This window comes from Orycteropus afer, unplaced genomic scaffold (genome assembly GCF_000298275.1).
Source record: "Orycteropus afer afer isolate SDZICR_OR568_19922 unplaced genomic scaffold, OryAfe1.0 scaffold00215, whole genome shotgun sequence".
NCBI lineage: Eukaryota > Metazoa > Chordata > Mammalia > Tubulidentata > Orycteropodidae > Orycteropus > Orycteropus afer.
Genome location: NW_006921802.1, coordinates 1,043,510 through 1,068,925, shown reverse-complemented (window position 1 = coordinate 1,068,925; position 25,416 = coordinate 1,043,510). Strand labels below are relative to the sequence as shown.

The 25,416-nt window shown below is 38.0% G+C and overlaps 1 protein-coding gene across 1 annotated transcript in view; it reads left to right on the top strand.

Annotated features, from left to right (window-relative positions):
• SORBS2 (sorbin and SH3 domain containing 2) overlaps positions 1–25,416 on the top strand; it is a 118,231-nt gene that overhangs the window by 21,893 nt on the left and 70,922 nt on the right. The window contains exons 5-8 of the mRNA XM_042781993.1: positions 12,579–12,717; positions 15,078–15,250; positions 23,175–23,241; positions 24,150–24,194. Coding sequence (XP_042637927.1) covers positions 12,579–12,717; positions 15,078–15,250; positions 23,175–23,241; positions 24,150–24,194 — 424 coding nt within the window. The remainder of the gene's footprint in view (positions 1–12,578; positions 12,718–15,077; positions 15,251–23,174; positions 23,242–24,149; positions 24,195–25,416) is intronic.

Below are 25,416 nucleotides of genomic sequence, written 5' to 3'. Positions count from 1 at the left end.
TCAAAGAGAAAGGTTAGTCAAATGTGAAAATACTGCTGATACTGCAAGAGTAAGATAAGATCTCAGCTTGACCTTTAGAAATGTGAAGGTCATGGTAATTTACTAAGTGTTGGGGAAAATGAGCACCCACTTGGGGTGGGTTTAAGAAAGACTGGGAGGAGAGCAATGGAACTGTGAATTCTTTCAAAGTGTTATTAACATAAGACCTTTCATCTGGTTATTCAGTGTTCCTAAATCTCAGTTCCTTCATCTATAAAGTAGAGATGAAAATAGCATTCATCACATAGAGTTGCTATGAGATCTGAATAAGATAATGCATCTAAGGTACTTGTTGGCAGAGTGCCTGCTACAGAGTAATCCCTCAACATATGGTAGCTGTTATTATTTTAAAATAATATCCTTTTTCTAGATTAAGTAGCTGATTAGAAAAAGGAAATATTTATCACGTATAATGCTCTATTTTTAAGTCTGTTTTCTCATTCAATACTCTTTTGCGATGGTGGCTTTTCCATTTTATATACTCAAGTTCTACATTCTGGCAAGAAAGCTTTGTAAATGCCAAGAGCTATAAACGACACCATAAAACAGCCAAATGTAAGATAAAGGTAAAGAACTAGCTCCCAAGAAATTACCAGACCCAAGAAACAAATATCCTCTATACTGGGAAGTCAAAAGGAAATATCAGTGTTCTAGAAGTTTCATCTGCTTATTTTTTGTTGTTGATCAAGTCTGACCATTAATTTAACTAAAAGAGAAAACTGCAGCCTACTGTTAGAAATTTGAATTTTGTCTATATTTGACAAATCATTGTTTTATAAACTGAATGTTCTAATTTACCTCTTACAAAATTACATATAAAGGAACCACAAAATAAGGAATATTTCACGAACAGAAATCCTATCCCTAAAACTATTTAAAACAATTACATCGTTCTTAACATCAGATAAGTGAAGATGTAAACTAGAAACTTTGAAAAGTCAGCAAAAAGCTACACCCTAAACAGTGTTCTCTGGCAAATTTAAGTGCTGTGTCCTTTGCTTGAGGAAGATACACTTGACCCTTCTATCATGAAATAACCTAATCAATCATTTGCCAAAACCTCAGTGTTAGAACTGCTACTCACATACGTTGGGCACTCAAAGGAGGATTAGTACCATTGTCATGTAGAAGACAAGAAAACATTTTCTCTCTTGCTCTGTGGGATCAATATTTAGAAGATAAGCAAGGGAATGAAAAAATGTCAGCAGGTTAAGATGATAAAAAAAAAGTGCAGAACTGCAGAGTACTCTCTCTAGACCATTCCTATCCATACTAGCTCCAATCACTGTGTATTATTAATGTGGCCACCACTATCCAAAGACCAGTTGATCATATCTTTCTTTGGCAGTTTCTCCATTGAACTAATGTTTCTTTTTCATTTTTTTTTTTGTTGTTGTTGTTGTTGCTGTTTGTGATTGAAGAGTGGAGAATATTCAGGTACCAAATATGAATTTAGAAATCATCAAGATCCCTTGTACAATAGCCCAAAATAGAGGGGCAGTCCAATTATTTTTAATACTCTTATGAATGATGAGCTCAGTCAGTTATTTTTATGAGCCAGCCATGAAGCATGTGGGCAATTCTTCAATCTAATTATTAGAAAATATTTCTAATATTAACTCATGATCTGACTTTCTTAACTTCTACATATTGATCCCATGAAGCAAAACAAGATAGTTTCTCTTTCTATATGACAATCTTTCACATGATTGTTCTCCTCCCTACCCTGCTATCTGCTTTGTGTAAAGCATTCCTGTGTTTCTAAGTGTTCATATTTTTAAAAACAGGTCTCATTTATTGAGAGCTACTCCAACATACCAGACACTGTGCTAAGCATTTTACTTCTGTTAACTTACTTAGTTCCCATAAACTTTAGGAGATGGCTTATATATTAATGTCCATTTTTCACACATGAGGAGACTGAGGTCAAAGGAGGTTGAATAGCTTGCTCAGTCTGAATTCAGTTACAAAGCTCTTAACCAGTAAGTTGTACTGCTACTATTTTCTGATATAATCTAACTCTTAGACCTCCTCTTTTGGCAATAGTCTTAAAATGTGACACCTTCCCAGATTCAAAATAATATTTCTGATAAAGTCTGAGTACCTCAGAGTACCAAACCAAAAAGCTAAACCCATTCCTTTTGAGTTGGTTCCAACTCATAGTGAACCAATAGAACAGAGTAGAACTGTCCCACAGAGTTTCCAAAGCCATAAATCTTTAAAAAAGGAGACTGCCACATCTTTATCCCATGGAGCTGCTGGTGGGTTCCAACCACTCACCTTTAGGTTAGCAGCTGAGCACTTTGACCTCTGAGTCACCAGGGCTCCAGCAGGAATACTTACTACAATGATATGGATGTCACACTTCCACTAATCTGTGCAAATCTGTGTGTGCATTTTAGATCACCTATCACCTGAGGTCTTGATTAGGGATCATATATATGTAAAGACTTCTAAAAAGTGTTTTTATTGTGAGGATACGAGACTATCCTGTATCACTGAAATGCTGGTGATAGAGCGCAGCTTTAGGGAAATAGGGCGTGAGCAGTTGACTACTCTCTCTTTCTCAATCTTATGTGCCCAGTCATATCTTCTCTCTTTTCTCTGTGAGTTTGTTTTATGCTCCTCTCTTAGTCTCTCCCCTCTCATTACTTCAAGTTGCCTGTGGATTTCCATAACATTCCCTGGCTCTAATTATGCATGACCTTGCAGCTGGGTCCCCTAAATCTATCTGACTGGGATGTTCCTTGTCATATAATTCAAATTCCTGGAATGGAGGCAGTGCCTACCCTGCCAAACTTAATTCAGTTATTCCTCATCCTAAACAATCACCTGTGCCTATTACCCTCATTGGAATCACCATGTACAAACATGGTTGCCAGGCACTCCCTCCCACCCCTCAGGAGAGGCTGCAAGGAGAAGGCAGGTTATCATTGGAGTGTGGGGGCAGGAAGATAATTGGTTTTATATAACCTGCTTTCAGAGACTATTTTTAAGTAAGTTACTGTCAGCTCAACTCTTTTCCATTGAAAACTAGAGAACAAAAATCCATACATCCTTCACTTCACATATCCCCATAAGTTCCTTGAGAAATAAGGGAGATATTAAGATCCCAGACCACAGTGATAAACTATATTAGAGCTTGAGGCAGAAGGAAAGGTATACAACCCCATATATACATATATGTATGTGTGTGTTTATGTATTTCTAAAGGTTATTTTTTTCTAGAACATTTTAGTGTTTTTATAAAAGATTAGAAAATTGAAATGTAGATATATTAAAACATACAACAGTATTTTAAGTTTAAATATTTTGTTTATACCAAAACAGAGTTTATTATAATTTTACTTCATCTTCAATTAATTAAACATTATTTAAAATCATCATTGATCACAGGGAAATCGCCAACCGAAAAGGAGATAAGCATACACATGTTGTTGTTGTTGTTATGTGCCGTCGAGTCGACCCCGACTCATAGTGACCCCTCCTTGGATTTCTGAGGCGGTATCACTACAGAAGTAGGATTGCCCAACCTTCCTTCCGAGGAGTGGCTGGTGGGTTTGAACTGCCAGCCTTAAGGTTAGCAGTCAAGTGCCTTAAGCACTATGCTACCAGAGCAAACACATAGATTTAAAAAAAAAAATTACTGATGAGTTTGCTTCCATTAAATCCAGGATCACATTGTTCTTTGTGCCTGAGTCTCCAACATGGCTTGGCATGGCTTTTATGTAAATTTTCAGATATTTTGTTCAGTATGGATTTTTTTGCATTGATTTTTATTTTTGTCAATATTGCATTAAAATACTATTTATCTCATTGATAGAGTTTCTGGCACTCCTTTAAATCTGCCACTGAGGCAAAAGCCTTGCTCGCCTCCCCAGGCCTGACCCTGCTAGACCACGCTCCCTTGTTGCTATATGCCAGCTTCATACCAAGCCCACTCATTACCTTTTCTTCTTTTTACTTCCAGCCTCTACATTACTGAGTCAACAAACTGATGGCCTAAGGGCTTATGACTACAGATATGTTGTATTTGGTTGCTAGTAGTTAATTTTAATTTGTAATTCAGCCACTTCTAGAGGGGCCACTCCGTCTTCAGTCTGCCGCATTTCCAACATTCTTCTTATTTTCTAAGCAGCCTATTTTGCACTTTTGGATACCTGTCTGACTCATGGTAGGGACTTGAGTTAGCAATTCCTGTATCCAGCCCAATATATTTTTCCACTGCTGAAGCTCACCCTTCTTGAGTTCCCTTAGCCCTTAGTTCATCAGGGAACTCCAACCTGGAGTTAGTGATCTCTTTCATCCTAGTGGCACAAATAGTAAACCACTCAGTAAAGCACTAATAGAAAGGTAAGCAGTTCAAGTCCACCCAGGGATGTCTCAGCAGAAGGACTGGCAATCTACTTCTGAAAGATCAGAGCCATTGAAAACCGTGTGGAGCATAGTTCTACTCTGAAATACATGGGATTTATTTGGAAACAGCTGGCTTTCTTTTGTTTGTTTTTTATTTTGTGTTTCATCTACTAATGCTAAGTTCTCCTTATCATTCTGAGTTGGACTTACTTGGACCAAGAGACTCAATGCTATTTTAAATAAGTAGGAGGGAGCTCTCTCTCGTAGTGTATGAAGTACAATAAGGTCCATGCACTGTGCCTTCCCTTTGTAAAAGATCAGACAGCAGCAAGCTGTTGTTTCTAGCTCCTCCGTGCCTTTTATCTTAACAGCTGAGAAAAGTAAAAAAGAACTTGTCTTCACTAAGAGTTGGTGACCTTTCATCTATATTCAAACACCTTAGCCTTTCATGGCCTTGAAAGGGAGAAACAATGATTTTCTGCAGTCATCTATCTGCCTTCAAATTCAGTAGGAAACAAAACTGTCCTTATTAGGAGGTAGTTTTTCTTACTTCATTGTAATCCAGATTGAGAAAATACTTCTTTCTTCCCTTTTGACACTTTTCCTTGTATTATTCTCACATTTTCTTCAGGGTAAATATGTATAATGTGGTTCTGTCTCCTTCTTGTGTCTAAGAAGGTATCCCATTAGTGTGGAAGTCAAGATTATGTAACAGGAGCTCCAAGTATTCTAAGAAGTATTTTACATCTTTATGGCAAGATATTTCAAAGCTTTTGTGTGGGTGACCAATAGGCTGTTGTATGCTTCCCTTTTTGAGTTGCATCTGTAGAAATTTAACTGTGGTATGACTCTGGTAGCATAGTGCCTAAGGCACTTGACTGCTAACCAGAAGGCTGGTGGTTCAAACCCACAAGCCACTCCTCGGAAGGAAGAAGGGGCAATCTACTTCCATAGTGATACTGTCTCGGAAACCCAAAGAGGGGTCGCTATGAGTCGGGTCCGACTCAACAGCACATAACAACAACAAGTAGATTTCCCCATCTTCCTTCCGAGGAGTGGCTGGTGGGTTTGAACCGCCAGCCTTCTTGTTAGCAGTCAAGTGCCTTATATGCTCACAATTTTAAGTATGTAATGTGTGCATGTGTGTGTGTACCACAGATGCAATGCCTCTTGGTGAGCATATAAGGAGGTAACAAGAAAAATTCAAAAGATGAAATAGTTCTATTGTCTATAGATACTCTTTTTTGATAGAGCAAGTAAACGGATAAAGATCATTCCTGGGCACAATATTATACAAACATAATCATATAACCCATGACATTGGTGATTATAGAGGGAAATAGGCATTAGCTTTTGAATGTTTCCAGTCCAAGGAAGCTAGTCCTGTGAGAGTTAACAGTCATTTTTTTTTCCTTTTAATTTTAAAGGAAAAAACTCCCTTGAACAGATAACATAAATACATTTGCATGATTTATATTATTTAACAGAATATTCACTTAGCATAAGCATAACTAAGAAGAGAGTGATGTTATATGAAAACTTCTGAAGTGAAACTTCCTCCTTGTGAGGAATTACATTCACTCTACCCAACACAAGACTTGTAGCAGAATTCTAAATCTTAAGTTGGAATTATTATAGTTTCAAAATATTGTAGCTTTTACCTCTATTAAAGGTTCCAATTATTATAAACACTTATTAATAAAAATATATTCCTATTAAACATTTTAAGTTCTGAGTAACAAAAATTTTTGTTAATTAATTCTAGAGATTTTAAAAGCTATATATATTAAAGTATCACATTTAAAAAGTTTTGTTTTAAAATTATTAAATGGAAAAGGTAAAGAAATAAGTCTTTTACCCAGGATTGAAGCTACCTAACCTATTAGATTAAGGATGTACTATAGAGTGTCTGTTGTTGTTGTTGTTGTTGTTGTTGTTATGTGCCATCGAGTCGGAGCCAACTCATAGCGACCCCTCCTTGGGTTTCCGAGGCAATATCACTACGGAAGTAGATTTCCCCATCTTCCTTCCGAGGAGTGGCTGGTGGGTTTGAACCACCAGCCTTCTCGTTAGCAGTCAAGTGCCTTAGGCACTACGCTACCAGAGTCCTTTAGAGTGTCTATAAACTCCTAAAATTTTATGTTGAATTTTATGCACATATGAATTTGTGCATTTTTCCTAAGAGAAGATCAATAGCTATCATCATATTTTCAAAAGGATATACTACCTTAGAGAGATCTTTTTATAGGATGGATTTCTTTTTATATCTTCAACTAAAAGCCTGAGAAAAAATTTTAATTAAGACTTTTTATGGGACCAGCAGCATGCATTACATCAGCTGTATAAAAATGATGGCTGATCAAGAACTCCAATTGTAACACTTAAATCTTTACTAAACGAAATTTCTCTTTAAAGTTCTTTTTAACTCATTCACCATCCACATGCTGATTTCTCATAATATCTTGGGCCACCCATCTTGTAACTGACCAAACACCTGAACTCTCTATTCTGAAAGTGGGACTGGGGCTTATAAACAAGAAAATTTGGTTCAAGATTTCATTTACTCATGTTACAGTTGATGATTATTATCATGTTTGACATATGGGAACAGGCATTATCAAGGTTATAACAGATGGCAACAAAAACCTTTAATGGGTCATCCTCTTCCTACTACACACAACTCCTCCATCAGTGTTAGCCTCTTGGGTTTTACAAACTTAGAGGTATTAAACCTTAATTTCTCTTTCAGTTTCTTTCTCCTTTACCTAAGATGTAAAAACAAGAGTGGTTCTAACCAACTAGGATGCATTCTAACCATTTTCAGTGGGTGTTTTTTTTCACTTCATTTTGCCACATAAGACCTTCCATTTGCACTGCTAGGTTATTCTGAAGTTCAATTATTTTAATATTTTATAGTGAAATCAAAGAACAGATCCAATGAATGATTAGGAACTAAAACACCATTCCCACATATTTGTTTTTAGTTCAATCAAGCTTTAGATCCGTAAGTGACGAAAAAGGAAAAACAGACCAAGTTGATTTATATTTTTGGGACATTTTAGAACAGAAATGGTCAGTAGGGAAAATTATGCAACAAGAATTTTTCTGGGGAAGAGAGAACAAATTCTGCTGACCAATAGACATATATCAGTTCCCTGCCACAAGTATAAAACTTACTTCAATTATGCCAACTCTCTCAAGCCCTCACCCAAAATGACATTGCAATGCAATATAAAAACTGGCCTTGTTTCAAAAAAAAAAAAAACACTTACTGGATTCATTTTCTTCATGTTTTTATGCTTTTTCTGTACTGTGTGGTTGACATCTAATCCATCTGAATGTACTTCCTAAAGTGCTTGCAAATAAAACTGATGCTTGGCTTTCTTTGCTGCATTGCAAAAGAGATATCTTTACTGATTGTGTAATTTATATCTCTTATTATTTTCTTCCTCAAACTCAGCTTGGAAAGCAGAACTTAACTTCCCATGCGTTGGAGGTAAACGCTTCACAAGCATACAGTCCAACCACACCAGAAGCCTCTTCTCTGCACCCTCCTTCTGTGACACCTTTTGCCCGAACCAGTTTTTCACCAGACAGTGGCTCCGGCCCAGCATCACTTCCTCTGCCACCACCAGATAACTTGGGGCCTTCATGCCTGCATACACCCCTGGCCTTCTCACATTGTTTACATAGGCAGCCTTTCCTAGCTCCTGAAAGCCTTACCCACAGCGACATCACACGCTCTCCCACCACAGACTCCTCCCATTCTGAGAGCAAGTTCTCCACCACCATTCTAGATGAGCTGCAGATCAGCAACTCTGACACCACTGACCATTCTGAAACACCTTCCCCAACCATGGGTCAGAGGTCTGCTGTGACAGATGGCACCACCTTAACCACCCCTGCTGCCACTCATGTAATTATCCTTCCTTCTTTCACCTCTGCCATTTTCACACAGGTCTCCACAGGCCAGAATAACTGAATTCTTATCTGCCATCTCATTTGGCAGCTGAGCCTTTGTATCTGTCTAGTTGTTGTTTAGCAAACTGACTGTATACAGTCTACCAGGGAACTCTATTACAGTCATCCTCACGCCTACTTAGTGTTGAAAAATTCAATTATATCATCTTTGTTCATTCCAGAATTATTTATGTTTACATTATATTGCTTCAGCAAATGTGTTTTATGGTGATTTGCCTTAATGAGACATTATGTCAGAAACTTAGACAAATATATGTCATGTTGTTATGATTAGATTACAAAGTCTGAAAATTAAAAAGTTTTAACACATATTAACAACTAGTAGATAACAGTTTACCTCAGAGGCCCATATTAATGTGCCCTGTGTGAATAGTTCATATATCCTTATTACAGAAATCGTTACTGAATGCATGAGCTAATTCTTCTTGTCCCCCTTTCGCTAATAGCTACATCTTTTGAATTCATTTGTCTTACAGAAATGAATGATGTAAACAACCTAAATTGATATTATAGAAATTCACCCCTATGATTTTTTTTGGAAATAATTTCTGCTGAGCCATTCCAGTAAAACCCAAAAACCAAACCCACTGCCACTGAGTCAATTCTGACTCATAGTAACCCAATAGGACAGAGTAGAACTGCCCCACAGGGTTGCCAAGGCTATAAATCTTTACAGAAGCAGACTGCCTCATCTTTCTTTCACAGTATGGCTGGTGGATTCAAACTGCTGACCTTTTGATTAGCAGCCAAATGCTTTAAATTCCATGCCACCAGAGCTCCTTAATTCCAGTATAATAACTTATAAACAAATTTATTGTTTTTTTCTATCTTAATTTCCATTTATATGTAATACATAAATGGTTTTTGATACATATTATATCATTCAAATATGTGTCCATGACAAGCACATACTCCAATAAATGATATATGAGTGGCTAGAGTGCCTCAAAATTTTGTGGTATGAATTTTCAATTGTATATAATGCATTGATCATGGCTTTAACATGAAAAGGACATAAGTTTAGGCAAAAATTGGGAATCTGTTTCTAAAAATGATATCATAATGAACATCCAAATAAACACCATCATAGCCAAATTTTACTTTGTGCTACATAGTGTTCTGTTTCAAGGTCATAAATCTGTCAGTTTGATACATGGAAAAATATTATATGCATATTTTTTTCAAGATGCTGCAATTACAGATAAGAAAAGATTCTATTCATTGGATTTGGTTTAATAGTCATTCAATGATTGTTGACAATTAAAATGTTCTGTTCAGTGATGATAGAAACAGAACCCCATTTTCAGCACTAACACCATCAAAAGTCCCTCCTACTGCTCCAGGTGACACAGCCACTAGGACCAGAGGCTCAATCAGCATGAACTTCAACCATATTCTGTGCTTTAAATGGCTCTTAACTTTTAAAACTTTAAGGAAAGTTATCAGAGCCTTTAAGAGCTCTGGTGGCATAAGTGTCTAAGGCCTGTGACTGCTAATCAGAAATCTGGCGGTTCAAACCCATCAGTCACTCCTCAGAAGGAAGGTTGGGCAATATATTTCCTCAGTGATACTGCCTCGGAAACCCAAGGAAGGGTCACTATGAGTCGGATTCGACTCAACAGCACTGTTTTTCTTTTTCTTTTTCTTTTATCAAGGCCTTTAAATAAAAGGACAAAGGCAGTCACAGTACGTAAGTTTATGTACTAACTTGTTTAGTTTTCTTAAGATTGGGGCCTGTGGTTTATACATATCGTCTGGAAAGCACAACCTCAGCTACCTGTATCTGGAGTTACTTTCAAGTAGCAGTTTAAATTGCACTTATATTTTCCATGAGATATTTTTCTTAATAATTAATTCAGTATAAAGTACTTTCTAAATTTCAAATGGCATTTTATTAGTAAAATACCAATTGGTTTAAAACAAAGAGTAAATCTATTTTCAGTGTTTATTTTTTGTAAACACATAGTATTATTGAAATCATCAAATAGGATTCAGGACAACTTTCGTAAGTTTAAGGAGCTCTGGTAACACAATGCCTAAGACATCTGACTGCTGCTAACCAGAACTTGGGTGGTTCAAACACACCAGCCACTCCATGGAAGCAAAACTGGGCAATCTACTTCTAATTTACTGCCTCAAAAACCCAATGGGGTTCCCTATGAGTCAGAATTGACTTGATGGCAGTAGGGTTTTTTTTTTGTTGTTGTTTCTTAAGTTTAAAACCCACCAAGACAAACCAAAGCTATTGTCATTGAGTTCATTCTGACTCAGAGTGAGCCTACAGGACAGAGTGGAACTGCCCCATAGAGTTTCCAAGGCTATAAACTTTATGGAAGCAGACTGTCACATCTTTCTGCCGAGAAACAACTGTTGTTATTATGTGCCGTCTAGTCAGACCCAACTCAGAGCAACCCCTCCTTGGGTTTCTGAGGTGGCATCACTGTGGAAGTAGATTGCCCAACCTTCCTTCCGAGGAGTGGCTGGTGTGTTTGAACCACCAGCCTTCTGGTTAGCAGTCAAGTGCCTTAGGCACTATGCTACCAGAGCTCCTTGAGGAACAGCTAGTGGGTTCAAACAACCAATCTTTCAGTTAGCAGCCAAGCTCTTAACCTCTGCACTACCAGGGCTCCTCAAGTTTGAAACCAGTCACCCTCAAATCGACTTCAATTCATGGTGACCCTGTGTATGTCTAACTATACTCCATAGGGTTTTCAGTGGTTGCATTTCATAAGTATAAGAAAGTCAAGCCTTTCTTCCAAGATGCCTTTGGGTGAACATGAACTCCCAACTTCTCAGTTCATAGCCGAGTATATCAATTGTTTGCACCACCCAGGGACTCCTTTTGAAGTTAGCACAGTAACATGATGGCATTTGATAAGAAGGAATCTCTTCCTTTTAGCTCTACCTATAACATAACAATAGTGTTAAAAACATGTTTACAGTGATCAACCATATTTGATTTGAGCAAAGAGACACAGATATTATCAAATCATTCATCAAAGGTACTTAGGGCCCTGAAGCATTTGTCCAGGCCTGTGCCTCACACTTATTTAAATGTCCAGTGTTCTCCAGCTGGAAGATCCTCAAGAAATGGCTAGTTATAATATGAGAACAATTTCTGTAACAACTTACAGCAGTATTTAATAAGCATGGTCATTGTACTAAAATGCTTACTGATTTTAGGACACATGTAATATGCTATAATGAAGATAAATTACATTTATTATAGGCCATTTGAAAACTTACTTTAGAATGAAATCATGTTAACTGAATGCTTTTACTAATGCTTTGTCTGATTCGCATGCTTCATGTAATCTCCATAAGGCCTAGTGCATATTATGGATAGATAGGAGTGCTTAATAGAGGTGAGCTCAACCTCTGTGAACTAAGCCAATTCAATTTAATTAGAATATGTGTCTAATAAATGTCTACTATTATTAGCAATAGGTTGCAGCTAATAAAAAATATAAGAAAATGTATGTATGACCATCTCTAACAAGAAGCTTGAAATACTATTGAGAATATAAAACTCAGCCATAAAACAACTAAAACAGTAAATTTTTAAGAGACCAAATAGAGGTTCACAAAGTGCTAAGAGTTGGGAGTAGGAAGAAGCCGGTGGTTTGACATCTCCCTGATGCTTTTCCAGATATCTGTTTCTTCTAGGATAGGTTGTTTCATGATATATAAATCCAAACATCATATCCCTCATGTTTGTCACTTTGCTTAGGAAACATCTATTCACCAACAGGTATTCCTGACTAACACTGAGAGCCAACCTCTTGCCTCATGTCAAAGAATGTTCATTTGGAATCCAGCATGCAGAGCAGTGTGACAGTGTCTGACTACTTAGGTCATAACTGTCAGAGTAAATTCACCCTCCACGTTCATTTTGCTCTGACTCCTACTGATGCCATTTGGCAGCTCTGTTGGCAGAGTGCCATGCCCTGATCAGCTTCTGTTCTTCCTCATCATCTCTTGTGTCCTCTATATATGCAAAACAGACAAAAGAATGTTTTGTGGGGAGAAAGACATATAGAGAAGACACTGGAAAAATGTACCCTGTCCCTATAGTAATCACTTTTCTAAGTAAATAAAAACAGCTGGTTACTGTCTTGTGACTGGGAGTTCATTGTCATCTATAGGATTGGTGTTTACGGGGGGCTATGTACTTTAACAGGATGCTTTTGCACTTTTCCCAGAGCCAGATAACGGTGAATGGAAACTCTGGTGGTACTGTGAGTCCAATGAATTACTACCAAAGGCCGTTTTCCCCTTCAGCTTACTCTCTACCTGGCTCATTCAGTTCCAGCATTACCATGCAGCATGGTCGATCGCTTGGTAAGTAATTTGATAGTCATGATTTTCATCACAATTTCAATATGGTAACTACAACCCACAAGAGAAGAGTATAAGACATCAGAGTGACTTTTCAAAAAGGAAGCAGAAAGCATTCAATACCCCACTATTTTATGACCCTTCCGTAAGGAGTGGAGTTAGGATTCAATACTGGAGAAAATAGGCACCCAGCTATTCTAAGATAGTGGTTCCATCTGTGGCCAATCCCAAATAGGCCATTAGATGTTTATAGGATAGAGAAAAAGAATATGGCCCAGTTAGGGAAAGGAGAGTTCATACCACTGCAAACATTAATGTATCGTTTTTCCATGGGTAAATACCATCCATGTTTGAGGCAGCACGTCTCTCTATAGAAGAGCTCTCATGGTAGAAAATTATGTTACTAAATATAAGGAAGAATTGCTTAACAGTTGAAACAGACCAACAAGGGGACAGGCTGCCTCACAAAGTAGTCAACTGCTTGACACTGGATTTTTTGAAAAGCCATCATCAGTCAAGAAGGTGAGAGCAGGAAGCCAAGCAAGAAGAACTTAGAGTTCCTTTAAATTATGATTCTATAATTGACTGTAGAGCTAGTTCTTAACCCTTTGGATATTAAGAATTAGATGGAAGATATAGCTCTTCTCCAGAAAAAAAAAAAAATTAGTATATGCACATTCATATAAAATTTAAGCATATAATTTCATGGAGCTCAGGAACTGTTCAAAGCCTCCTGGTAAAGAAGCCATGCCATGTAATGATTTTTTTTTTTTAATGTGGTAAAATATAAATATATTAGGAGGGTTTAGAACATCATAAATACTTCTTAGTGTTCAAAAAAAATTAAAAACAGTTCAAATTGAATCATCATCTAAATTCAGGCTGAAAAAATATCCATGTTGTTGATGAACTCAAAGACTTCCAGAACAGCAGAAGCAGGGAGGAAGGCCCAGGACAAGGCGAATAGAACCCCCTCTTCAGAAAGAGAGGGGAGAACCCATCCTCTCACCACCAACAACCAGCAACAGAGAGACAGACAAACTACCATTCCTATTTTATGGGCAGGTAGCACCTCCCCTTCCTCACGGATTCGTGTGTTGAAAGAACACGTTGCTATTAGACTCAGAGGAAAATTTTATGTTGCCATCCAGCATGTGCATTGTGAAACTCAGCTTCCGTGGTCAACAAAAACTTCATAACTCTAAGACTTTAAATGTAGCTGTGGGACTCATTAAAGAAAAGTATAAATATACTTATGCCTTCTCTAATGCTGCTCCTGGGGATCATCTATGAATATGAATCTTATAATGAAGTCCTTTTAGAGTACAACAAAGTAGAACTGCCTTGTGCCAACATTTTGCCCTTGAGCAATCAGTACACTAGTGTTGAATTATAATGGGAACTCACTGTATCCAGATTTTTTTCTTTTTTTTTTTTTTTTGTGGTGGAGCTATGCATTCACTCATATAGAGTGAAATCCTACAAATTATTTTAGCCCTGACGTTTTCCCAAATTATAATTATCAAAGTGTTCTCTTTTTCCTATTGCCTGTTTTAATGAATACAGTCTCTCCTGCCTAATATCAAAAATAGTATGAATGAAATAGGTTTTGATTTTAGAACATATCGAAAAGTAGATTTTACACGTAAACTATGGTACATGGAAAAAATTCCCTGGACATGGGGCAAATTCCAATTGGCCAGTGTCAAGAATGGCCCTGAGGAGACTATACAAGTCTACTCTACCCAAGAGGAATTTTATATTTAGCTGAGGAAAACAGCCTTCAAAAGTGAGGGTCAGATCTTTATGATCCCGTAGGTTTTTCATTGGCTAATTTTCAGAAGCAGATCACGAGGCCTTTCTTCCTAGCCTGTCTTAGTCTGCAACCTCCACTGAAACTAGCCTAGTATCAGAGCAACACACAAGCCTCCGCTGAAAGACGGGTGGCGGCTACACAGGAGATGGATTCACTGCGGTCAAACTAAGTCTCCCACATGCAAGGCAAGAATTCTGTCACTGAGCCCCCACTGCCCCGGTCTCCCAAGATTACTAGGAAGATCAAATGAGGCCCCGGAGGTAAAGAGCTTACTTAGTGTAGTGTCTGCCACACAGTCATTCAACAAATGTTACTCTTCCCCTTACTATTCTTTCTAAAATGGTAAGGTTCTTGATGTTATAAGCCTGTTAAATGTATACCTACAGGTTAATAATAAGTTGCTCAAATTTAAAGTAAGAGTTAAAGGAGATCATGATGGAAATAGAGACTTTATGTTACACTTGGCATAAATGTACAAGGATAAACACCATTGCTTCATGATCCTCTGTGCATCACGTACGTTATATTTCACCACATTTCTCTGCAGATTCCACAGATCTGTATCCCCAGCATGCACAGTCTCTGGACGGCACCACAGGCAGCTCCATACCGCTGTACAGATCCTCAGAGGAAGAGAAGAGAGTGACAGTTATCAAAGCCCCCCACTACCCAGGGATTGGGCCTGTGGATGAATCCGGAATCCCCACAGCAATTAGGACGGTAGGGAATGCCAGTGTGTGTGTCACTCTGGGAGTGTGCACAGACAGTACAAAGGATGGATTGTCAATGGTTTCATGCATTCCTACAGTCTTATATAATGAGGATCGTGCTCTGTGCCATCTGAGTTCTCATGAATATTATGCTGTGTGTAGTAGAGAAAGAGAACTGTTGATTGAAAATAACTGTATATTTAAGTGATCATCTCAATTTTTCCATTTTAATTAAAATTCATCAAAATTGTGATTTTGTTTAAATGATAAAACTAGGTATTGTACCTTCTACTAAGGAGTGGTAGCACAATAGAGAGAAAAGAGAAGGAGTAAGAACATGTGAATTCTTTGGCTGAATTGAGTTCCCACATGCATTGCAAATAAGCCAGTGGTTTGTTTCTTGAAATGGATGTGTGTTAACACCAGAGTTTGGGAGCTGTGAATTGGGAGTTGGGAAGTAAGATGTTTGGGGTGTAGGGAGCTAATGTCATTGAAGAGAAAAGCTGTCTGAAGAAAAATACACGTTTCAGTATCCTATTCAGCTGTGCCTGCTGAGAACTCTCCAGGGATGATAAGTGAAAGTGTTTGGATTTTTTTTTTTTTTTTTTTTTTTAAGTCTTTAAACTCTGCCAAAGCACTGCTCTGCGTGTCAGGGCAGCCCCTTCTGGCAAAGCTCAGCACTAGCAGAAAGTTGGGCAGACAGCTGCTTGCTGACCAGGTCCACTTGAACAGAAGGTCTGTGCTAGCTGGTGAGAAGGAAGACTGTGAAAAGCAGGATGAGAGCAGCAACACCTCTGCAGGTGAAGTTGGGGGGAGGTGCCAGAATGGAGCTGTGGCTGCATGCACGTGGCCTGACAACATCTGCATAAAGGGCTGGGGAGTTGCCGAGGGCTACTTCTCCAGAATGAAAACATGGGGAGCAGAAGAAAGTAATGGGTAGGGGAAAAGAATGGGAAATATATATTAAAAAATAATAAGACTTTTACAACAGTGGTGTGATTGGAAATACTCAAAGAGGACTCGAGACCAAATGTAACAGTGTTCTTCCTTTCTTCCTAAATATATATTTATTATATGGGGAGTATGAGTTCTATATTAAGAAAGAAGAGTGAAAAATTGATTATTCTAGACATCTGTATTAGAATTAGAAGTAAAAAAAATAAATAAATCCATATAGCACTTGCTGGGTTTTAAACTAGTAAGATTGTGGAAACATTGTGGTGTGACTGATTAGAAAGTCCTAAAAATCAACGTTGCCATATTTAAGTGACAGAAAAAGCTCAGAGATTGCAGATAATATTTCTAGTCTTATGCAGATTATGTTTCCAGTGATGGTGTTTTGTCATTTGCTTACTTGTTAAGATTTCTGATTCCACAAATGGATTTTTTTTTTTTTCTGATAATGTAGGGATACAAGAGGTATGCTTAGTTTTATATAACTGATGCTTGAAGTGTAGTAGATACACAAATTAAGAGTCCTTAATTCTAAATGATTATAGATTCTGTCTGAAAAGATTTTACCCAAAACCTCTAGGTGTGTTTTTAAGTCTATAAACGATATATAAAAAGGAACTAGTAAACATGGTCCATTGCTTTCGTCCTGAAGACATAATTTTCTTAACCAGCAACATCTTGGCTTTCTTCATTTTTAAAGAGGAAAACTAAGGTGTTATAGATGGGTAAGGAAAATGAAATAATATTAAAATTTTTATATAGTTTCCTTATCTGCTGCCAGATCAAAATGGTAGTTAGATATGCATAACCACAAACAAATACTAAGCTTTTAATGGTATTTATTGTCTGTGAAATACAAGCAACCCAGAAGTTCCTTATAAGGAACCATGGTTTTAATGTACTGTTGTGCTCTTGCTTAGGCCTTTAAACTTTACAAAGAAGGCGTGGGTCTGTGCAGTCTCTTCTCTTATTCACATTTACTATTTTTCAGCCCTGCAGAGCACATCCAAGTATAGCTGTGTTTATAAATGTTCAGTCAAACCATCTCTGAGCCACAGCAGGCCAAGAATCTCCAAGGCTGTTTTTCATTCTCATTGGTGTAGAAAGTAATGATGATCAGATTCCAAATTGCTTCATATTAGCTTTCTGCGCAGACCACCAAAGGCACTATTGTCTCAATATCTCGTATTATGGTATCATTGTAGACAACCAGCATATACCTAGGAAACAGAAATTTACATTGTAACTCAGAAATTCTAGAAAGCTGAGAGTCAACAAACAGTACCTTTGAGTTATTTTATTGAAGAGAAGCGGCTTCCCAGCTTGTGTTCTCTCATGTGACCTGGGATGTCTCTGTTAGTCTTTTACTGCCATTCTTAACAACAACAAAAATCACCAGGGCTCAGGTCCCGTGAGATTATGTAATTTAAGGCCAGCTAGTTAAGTGAAATGTAAGATTCTTCTCTACTAGTGCAAATATAACACTTGTTTGAGCGTTTTCCAAGCAAAAACAGACCAGAATATCTCTACTAGTGTGTAGACAAAGTGTGCGTCTTTTTCCATGTTGGAAGTCTCTGCCTGTTAAATGTAGAGCTCTCAGGCTTTGCAAATTCCCAAAAGGTGAAAATTCATGTATATTCAGTCAAGATTACAAAAAAACAGCTGAATAGAGAGTTTCTAATAGTGACTGTCCACCCAAAATAATTTTGAAAGATACATACAGAAGTAAACTTCCTCCAATTCAAGCAGACTTCTCTTGGCTTAATCTCAGTATTAGGCATACTCCTCTGACTTATAAAAAGGACCTTTAAATTTCTGAACTTAAAAAAAGGAACTTAGAGTACTTCTTTTAGAAAGGGACACAGAGTTTTAGTCTTCCCTTGTACCAGTTTCATATTGCCCTTTGCCAGTGGACTGAGCATTTCCTGGCATCTCTGTGCTCACCATATAAAGCGAGCAGATGGCACAACTGTGAGATCCTGTCTGATATTTGCCCTCCAGCAAGTGGGGGAAAAATTCCTGTCTGTCAGGACACATTGCCATATACAGTGGTATAACTTACTTATTAGGTTTCCTTGTTGCTATTGGCTGTGTCCAGGTATGGTTGGAAAATATTTTTGCACAAAGATATGTCTTATTTTCTGTTGCTTTACTATAAAGGAAATAAAGCTTAATGAAAGAGAAATAGGTCTTATAAGAAACTAAATGCCTCTTAAAGATACATGTTCTGCTACTTTGTGTGAACCAGCAAAAAGTAGCTAGACTCCTGCTCTGGTGGCATAATGCCTGAGGCATTTGACTGCTAACCAGAAGGCTGGCAGTTCAAACCCACCAGCTACTCCTCAGGAGGAAGATTGGGCAATCTACTTCCATAGAGATACAGCCTCGGAAACCCAAGAAGGGGTCACTATGAGTCAAATCGACTCAATGGCAGTGAGTTTTTGAGTGAGTGTTCAATCAGCTCTGACCATTTGACAATATATTCAATCAATATTACAATGCCTTCAATTTTTCCACAGTAGAAAAAGCCTAGAATGAAGGAAGAGGTGATTTGCAGCAAAGTCAAGTCACCCTTAATATTAGTTTATATTTGTGGAGATAATCAAAATTATATATTCTTAGAGATCAAAATCAGTTTAGCTATGGCATATAACCCTCAGTTTCCAGAAGGAAAATGTAATGACCACAGTCTGCAAGGAAAAACAGGCTATAAAATCTAAAGTAAAGGTCAGTCTAACAAGTGCAAGGATATTTTTCTGGCAGTCCTAAGAGAATATTTTAAATCAAGAGGATTGTCTTGGGAAATCTAGAATATTTAGTTACTATAGCTCTAGAGGGAGCTCTGGTAGCATAGTCCCTAAGGCATTTGACTGCTAACCAGAAGGTTGGTGGTTCAAACCCACCAGCTACTCCTCAGAAGGAAGGTTGGGCAATCTACTTCCATAGTGATACTACCTTGGAAACCCAAGGAGGGGTTGCTATGAGTCGGATCCAATTCGACAGCAGTGTGTTTGGTTTGGTTTGGTAGCTCTAGTGGCTCAGTGTTTAGGGCATTTGGCTGCCAATCAAAATGTCTGTGGTTCAAACCCACCAGCTGCTCTGTGGAAGAAATATGAAACAGTCTGCTTCCACAAAGATTTATCTTGGATTTACTTTGGATTGCCTTGGAAACCCTATGGGGGTCGCTATAAATCAGAATCAACTTGATGGCAGTTAGTTTTTTGGAGTTTGGTACAGAGTCCATGAAATTTCTTGCCCAAGTAGCTTCTGGAAGAGTTAGGGTATAGGTCTGGCCCATTAAAGTCTTTATTTATGATCATAAAAGCATATGTCTGTATTTCACAGGATGCACTAAAGTAAGATTTCATCCATTAACCTAAATTCGTTCATTATTCCACAAACATTTGAGATTCCCCTACTGTTATTATTAAGTGGGCATTTATTATATTCCAGACACTATTCTGTACCCTTTTGTTATATTATCTCATTCAATTTTCACAGTACTTCAAGAGGTAGATATAATTATTTTAAAGAAAATAATATTGCGCCTCTAAAAGTTGTATTAACTTGTCCAGATTCATATTGCTAACAAGTATTAAGCAGTAAGTAAAGAACGAACATTTGGATCTAAGATGACCTAATATTAAGTTCATGATTTTTCCACTACAGTTTATTGCTTCTACTGTCAAAAGTCTCAGTGCCTACGGGAGTTTACTCTCAAAGGACTTTCAATTTAACAAGGCAAATTGTGGGTGCATATATATTTAGATGATAATTTATTAACATGTTAAAGAAATTTCAAAACAATGTCCACATTTTAAGCTTTGCCCTAGGACTATGGTCTATTATAGTCAGTGTTTTAGCAACTTTGACTAGTAGATGTCAAATTTCTTTCTCTGTGTCTAAGCTGATCAGAACACAGCTTAAATCAAAAATATTTACTAGTGTATTCTAAAACTAATGCCTGGAACAGAACTTGGATAAAAAGTTCTTAAAGACAATGGCAACACCGCAAAGAGTTAAGCAAACTATTACAGTTATAACTTTTATTCAATGTTGTTGCTAGGTGCCATCAAATTGGTTGACTCATAGCAACCTAATGTGTAACAGAATGAAACACTGCCTGCTTCTGTGCCATCCTCACAATTATTATACTTGAGCCCATTGTCGCAGCCACTGTGTCAATCCATCTCATTGAGGGTTGTCTTATTTTAAGCTGACCATCTATTTACCAAGCATAATATCCTTCTCCAGGTACTGGTCCTTCCTAATAACATGACCTATGTATATGTATAAGAGGCAAAGTCTCGCCATCCTTACTTCTAAGATCTGCTTGTTCTCTGGCAGTCCACATTATATTTAATATTCTTCCCCAACACCAACTTGTAAGATGACAGCAAGGACATCATACATGACAAAAGCAAATGGCCATTAAAAAGACAGAGAAGGGAAGAAAAGACCAAAATGATTGTCAGAAGAAACTCGGATCTTGCCATTGAATGTAGAGTAGCTAAAGAAATGATGAAATAAAAAAAAAAACTGAATGGAAGATGTCAAAGGGTAGCAAGAGAAGGCAAAGTAAATTATTATAATGAAATGTGCAAAGACCTGGAGTTGGAAAACCAAAAGGAAGAACACGGTTGGCATTTCTCAAACTGGAAGACATGGATAAAAAAATCAAGCCTCTAGTGGCAATATTGAAGGATTCTATGGGCAAAATATTAAATAATACAGGAAGTGTCAAAGGAAAATAGAAGGAATACAGAAAGTCACTGTGCCAAAAAAAAAAAAAGAAAAACTGGTTGACTCCCAACCATTTCAGGAGGTAGCGTATGATCAAGAACTGATGGTATGGAAGGAAGAAGTCCAAGCTGCGCTGAAAGCATTGGCAAAAACAAGTCTCCAGGAATTGAAGGGATACCCATTGAGATGTTTCAACAAACAAATGCAACACTGGAAGTGCTCATTCGTATATGTCAAGAAATTTGGAAAACAGGTACCTAGCCAACTGACAGGAAGAGATCCATATTTATGCCCATCCCAAAGAGAGATGATCCAATAGAATGTGGAAATTATTGAACAATATCATTAATATTACATGCAAGTAAAATTTTGCTGAAAATAATTGTTAAAAGGTGGCAGTGGTACAGAGACAGGGAACTACTAGAAATTCAAGCCAAATTCAGAATAGGATGTGGAATGAGGGATATCATTGCTGATGTTGGATGGTTATCGGCTGAAAGCAAAGACTACCAGAAAGATGTTTACCTGTCTTTTATTGACTATGCAAAGGTAAATGACTGTGTGTATTATAATACATTATGAATAATGTTGCAAAGAATGGGAATTTCAGAACAATTAACTATGCTTATGAGGAACTGCACATCGACCAAAATGCAGTCATTCAGACAGAACAGAGGAATATTGCATCTTTTGAAATCAAGAAAGTTATGTGTCAGCGCTGTATCCTTTCACCATACTTATTCAATCTGTATGCTGAGCAAATAATCTAAGAAGTTGAACTATATGAAAAAGAATGCAGCATCAGAATTGGAGGAAGACTCATTAACAACCTGCAATATGCAGATAATACAAACTTTCTTGCTAAAAGTGAAGAGGACTCGAAGCACTTATGATGAAGAACACTATAGGCTTCAGTATGGATTACACCTCAATGTAATGAAAACAAAAATCCTCACAACTGGACCAATAAGCAAAATCATAATAAACAGAGAAAATATTGAAGTTTTCAAGAATCTAATTTTCCTTGTCTCCACAGTCAATACCCGTGGAAGCAGCAGTGAAGAAATCAAAGGGCATATTGCATTGGGAAAATCAGTAGCAGAAGACCTCTATGAAAGAGCAAAGATGTCACTTTGAAACTAAGGTGCACCTGACCCAAACCATGGTATTTTCAATCACCTTGTATGCCATATGCTTGCAAAAGCTGGGCAATGAATAAGGAATACCACAGAAGAATTGAAGCATTTGAATTACAGTGTTGGTGAAGAATATTGAATATAGCAAGGACTGCCAGAAGAACAAACAAATCTATCTTGGAGGGAGTACAGCCAGAATGTTCCTTAAAAGAGAGGATGGTGAAACTTTGCCTCTCATATTTTGGTGATGTTGTCAGGAGAGACCATTCCCTGGAGAAGGATATAATGCTTGATAAAGTAGTGAGTAAGTGAAAAAGAAGACCCACAAGGAGATGGGTTGATACAGTGAATGCAAAAAATGATCTCAATCATAGCAACAATTGTGGGGATGGCACAGGACTGGCAGTGATACTTTCTATTGTACGTCGGTCATTATGGGTCAGAATCAACAGGATGACACCTAGCAGCACCAATCAACATCATAATTCAAATGCATCAGTTCTTCTTTGGTCTTCCTCATTCATGCCCAGCTTTCATGTGCATATGAGGTGGTTAGAAATACCATGGCTTGGGTCAGGTGCACCTTAGCCTTCACAGTAACTTCTTTGCTCCTTAACGATTTAAAGAGGTCTTTTGCAGCAGATTTGTCCAGTGCAATATGTTGTTTGATTTCTTCACTGTTGCTTCCATGGGTGTTGGTTATGGATCCAAATAAAATTAAATCCTTGACAACTAACTTCAATCTTTTCTCCATTTATCATGATGTTGCTTATTAGTCCACTTGTGACATTTATATAAATATGTCGGTGCAAATATTAGCTATTTAGTGCCAAGCAAAGTTATTATTTGAAAAAATAAAATAAAATCATGGCATCTAATGTCACAACTCAGAGTAATGACAAAAACGGGTAATATATTAGAAGCTGCATACATAACTGGGTAAATTGCTGTTGTTATCATCATATCATAGTAAAGGGTAAGGAACTTTTATCAAGAAATAAAAATCTACTATTAAAGAAGATAAAATATACAAAGAAAAACATTGAGGAACAATGTTTTTGAAACCAGTTTTGCAACTAATGGGCATTTTTTTTTTTATAGACAGTTGACAGACCGAAGGACTGGTACAAGACAATGTTTAAGCAAATTCACATGGTACACAAGCCTGGTATGTATGATTTTCTGGTTTCTGATCAGGTCCTTGTGGGTTAAAGGATATATTCTCATGTTTTATATAGTTACTGTTGACACAAAATGCTCAGACCATAGCAAACATCATGGCCTCCCTCTTTCTTTCTAATGTCCTCCTTATACCATCCCTCAAGTCACAGACACCTGTGCCCCCTGCCTCAACCTGAGCTGCCAATAGCCTTTCAAGGTGCCCCTTGGAGGAATGCCAGGTGCTCTGGTCTTTTCTCCTGGTCCTTCCCTATCCACAATCTAACTTGTGTGTTGTCTGCTTGAACAGATACATTATTCCTCTGTCCCTGTATGTCCACTCCTTATCAGGAGAGTGAAGGTAGGTAGGACTGACTGCACCTGCTCAGTGCAGTTGACAAGAGTTCTTTAAAACACTTCCCAAAGGAAATACAAGGTGCCTAAGATGGCACAGTTTGCACTGGACTGCTAACCTAAAGGTTGCCAGTTTGAACCCAGCAGCACTACAAAAGGAAAGGCCTGGCAATCCACTTCCTTAAAAATTACAGCCAAAAAAATTCTATGGTGCAGTTCTACTCTGTAACACATGGAGTCTCTGTGAGTCATAATCAGCTCAATGGTAACTAACAGTAACAAAGGAAATGTGTGATCCAGAAGAGAAGGCTGCCTGGGGAAGTGAGGAAAAGGGAAGGACGTTGCGTGCAGTGAGGAGGACAAAAGGCCCTCTAAGTGATAGCAGATATGTAACAGACAAGAGAGGTCCTCTGCAAAAAGCAATATTCGGGGGGAAAAAATGGTATGAACTAGGAAATATGCTGGTTTTCTAACAAATTTCTGCTATTTCTCTGAAATTCTGCTGTGTTGTTATATGATATGGTGACAGAACCTGTATTACCATATTTATGTTTCATTTTCTAGATGATGACACAGACATGTATAATACTCCTTATACATATAATGCAGGTAGGATGGGTTTCCTTGCTTGCAATGAATATTTTTTGCTCCGCGATGCTTGGAAGAGCAACATAGTCACCTTTTGACCACTGTTTGAGCACACGTTTTTAGTTTATATAATTAGGAGGATCCTCTTTTTTTTTCTTTTCTCATAGCATGCATAACAAAAGGATTGATCTTTTCTCATGGAAATGAGAACTAATACTGTTTAATCTCATTCATTCCCACTGTTAGTTTATTCTCAGCTTCAGGAATATTTAACCAAAGTGTAAAGAACTGCATGAAAGAACCTACTGTGCCGGGCTACAAAATAAGATAAAGATCTTCTTTTATCAGTAGAGAGAGAGAGAGTGATTACAATTGCATAAGATCTTTCAGGTACACTTCTTAAAAAACAAGTCAAGCAAAGTATTGTGTGACCTTGTCCCTGCTTTTGCTCCAAAGTGCTGCCATTCATTGAAACAGGGGGGAAAAAATCTCACTTTGCAGGGGCCACTGACTCAGAGTTACCAGTGGTCTTGATGAAATGGTTTCAGTTCTGGGCATTTCCACTTGTATTTGAATATGTTGGCATTTCATGAAGTGGTCTGTAGGCTGCAGAAATAGACCCCTAAAAGGTGTTTCCCTGTGTGGCTTTCTCCAGGATGTGGCATTATGGAATCCCACGTGAGGCCTCCTCTCTCTGTGCAGCCTCAAGCCCAAACCTGTTACACAGTCAATTGTTTTCCTTTTGTTCAGGGCAGGCCCCGGGCTCAGTCCGCTTACCCCTCCTTCTGCAGCTGCAACCTCACTTAGGGGTCTTCTTGCTAATCTGGCCATGGAAGTGCTTGAGATCCTCCCTACCTTGATGCCTGAAGACAAGCACGCAGGCCCTTTTCCTTTTAGGGATTTTGCCACTTGTCTCCAAAGAAGAAAAACAAATATAATAGCCTTGTTGTTGTTGTTGTTATTTGCCATCGAGTGGCCTTAGCAAGCTGCAAAAGGAGCTCTGATGGCACAGTGCCTAAGGCATTTGACTGCTAAACAGAAGGTTAGTGGTTCAAACCCACCAGCCACTCCGCAGAAGGAAGACTGGGCAATCTACTTCCATAAAGGCTTGTTGTTGTTGTTATGTGCCGTTGAGTCAGACCCCACTCATAGCGACCCCTCCTTGAGTTTCCGAGGCAGTATCACTACAGAAGTAGATTGCCCCATCTTCCTTCCAAGGAGTGGCTGATGGGTTTGAACCTCC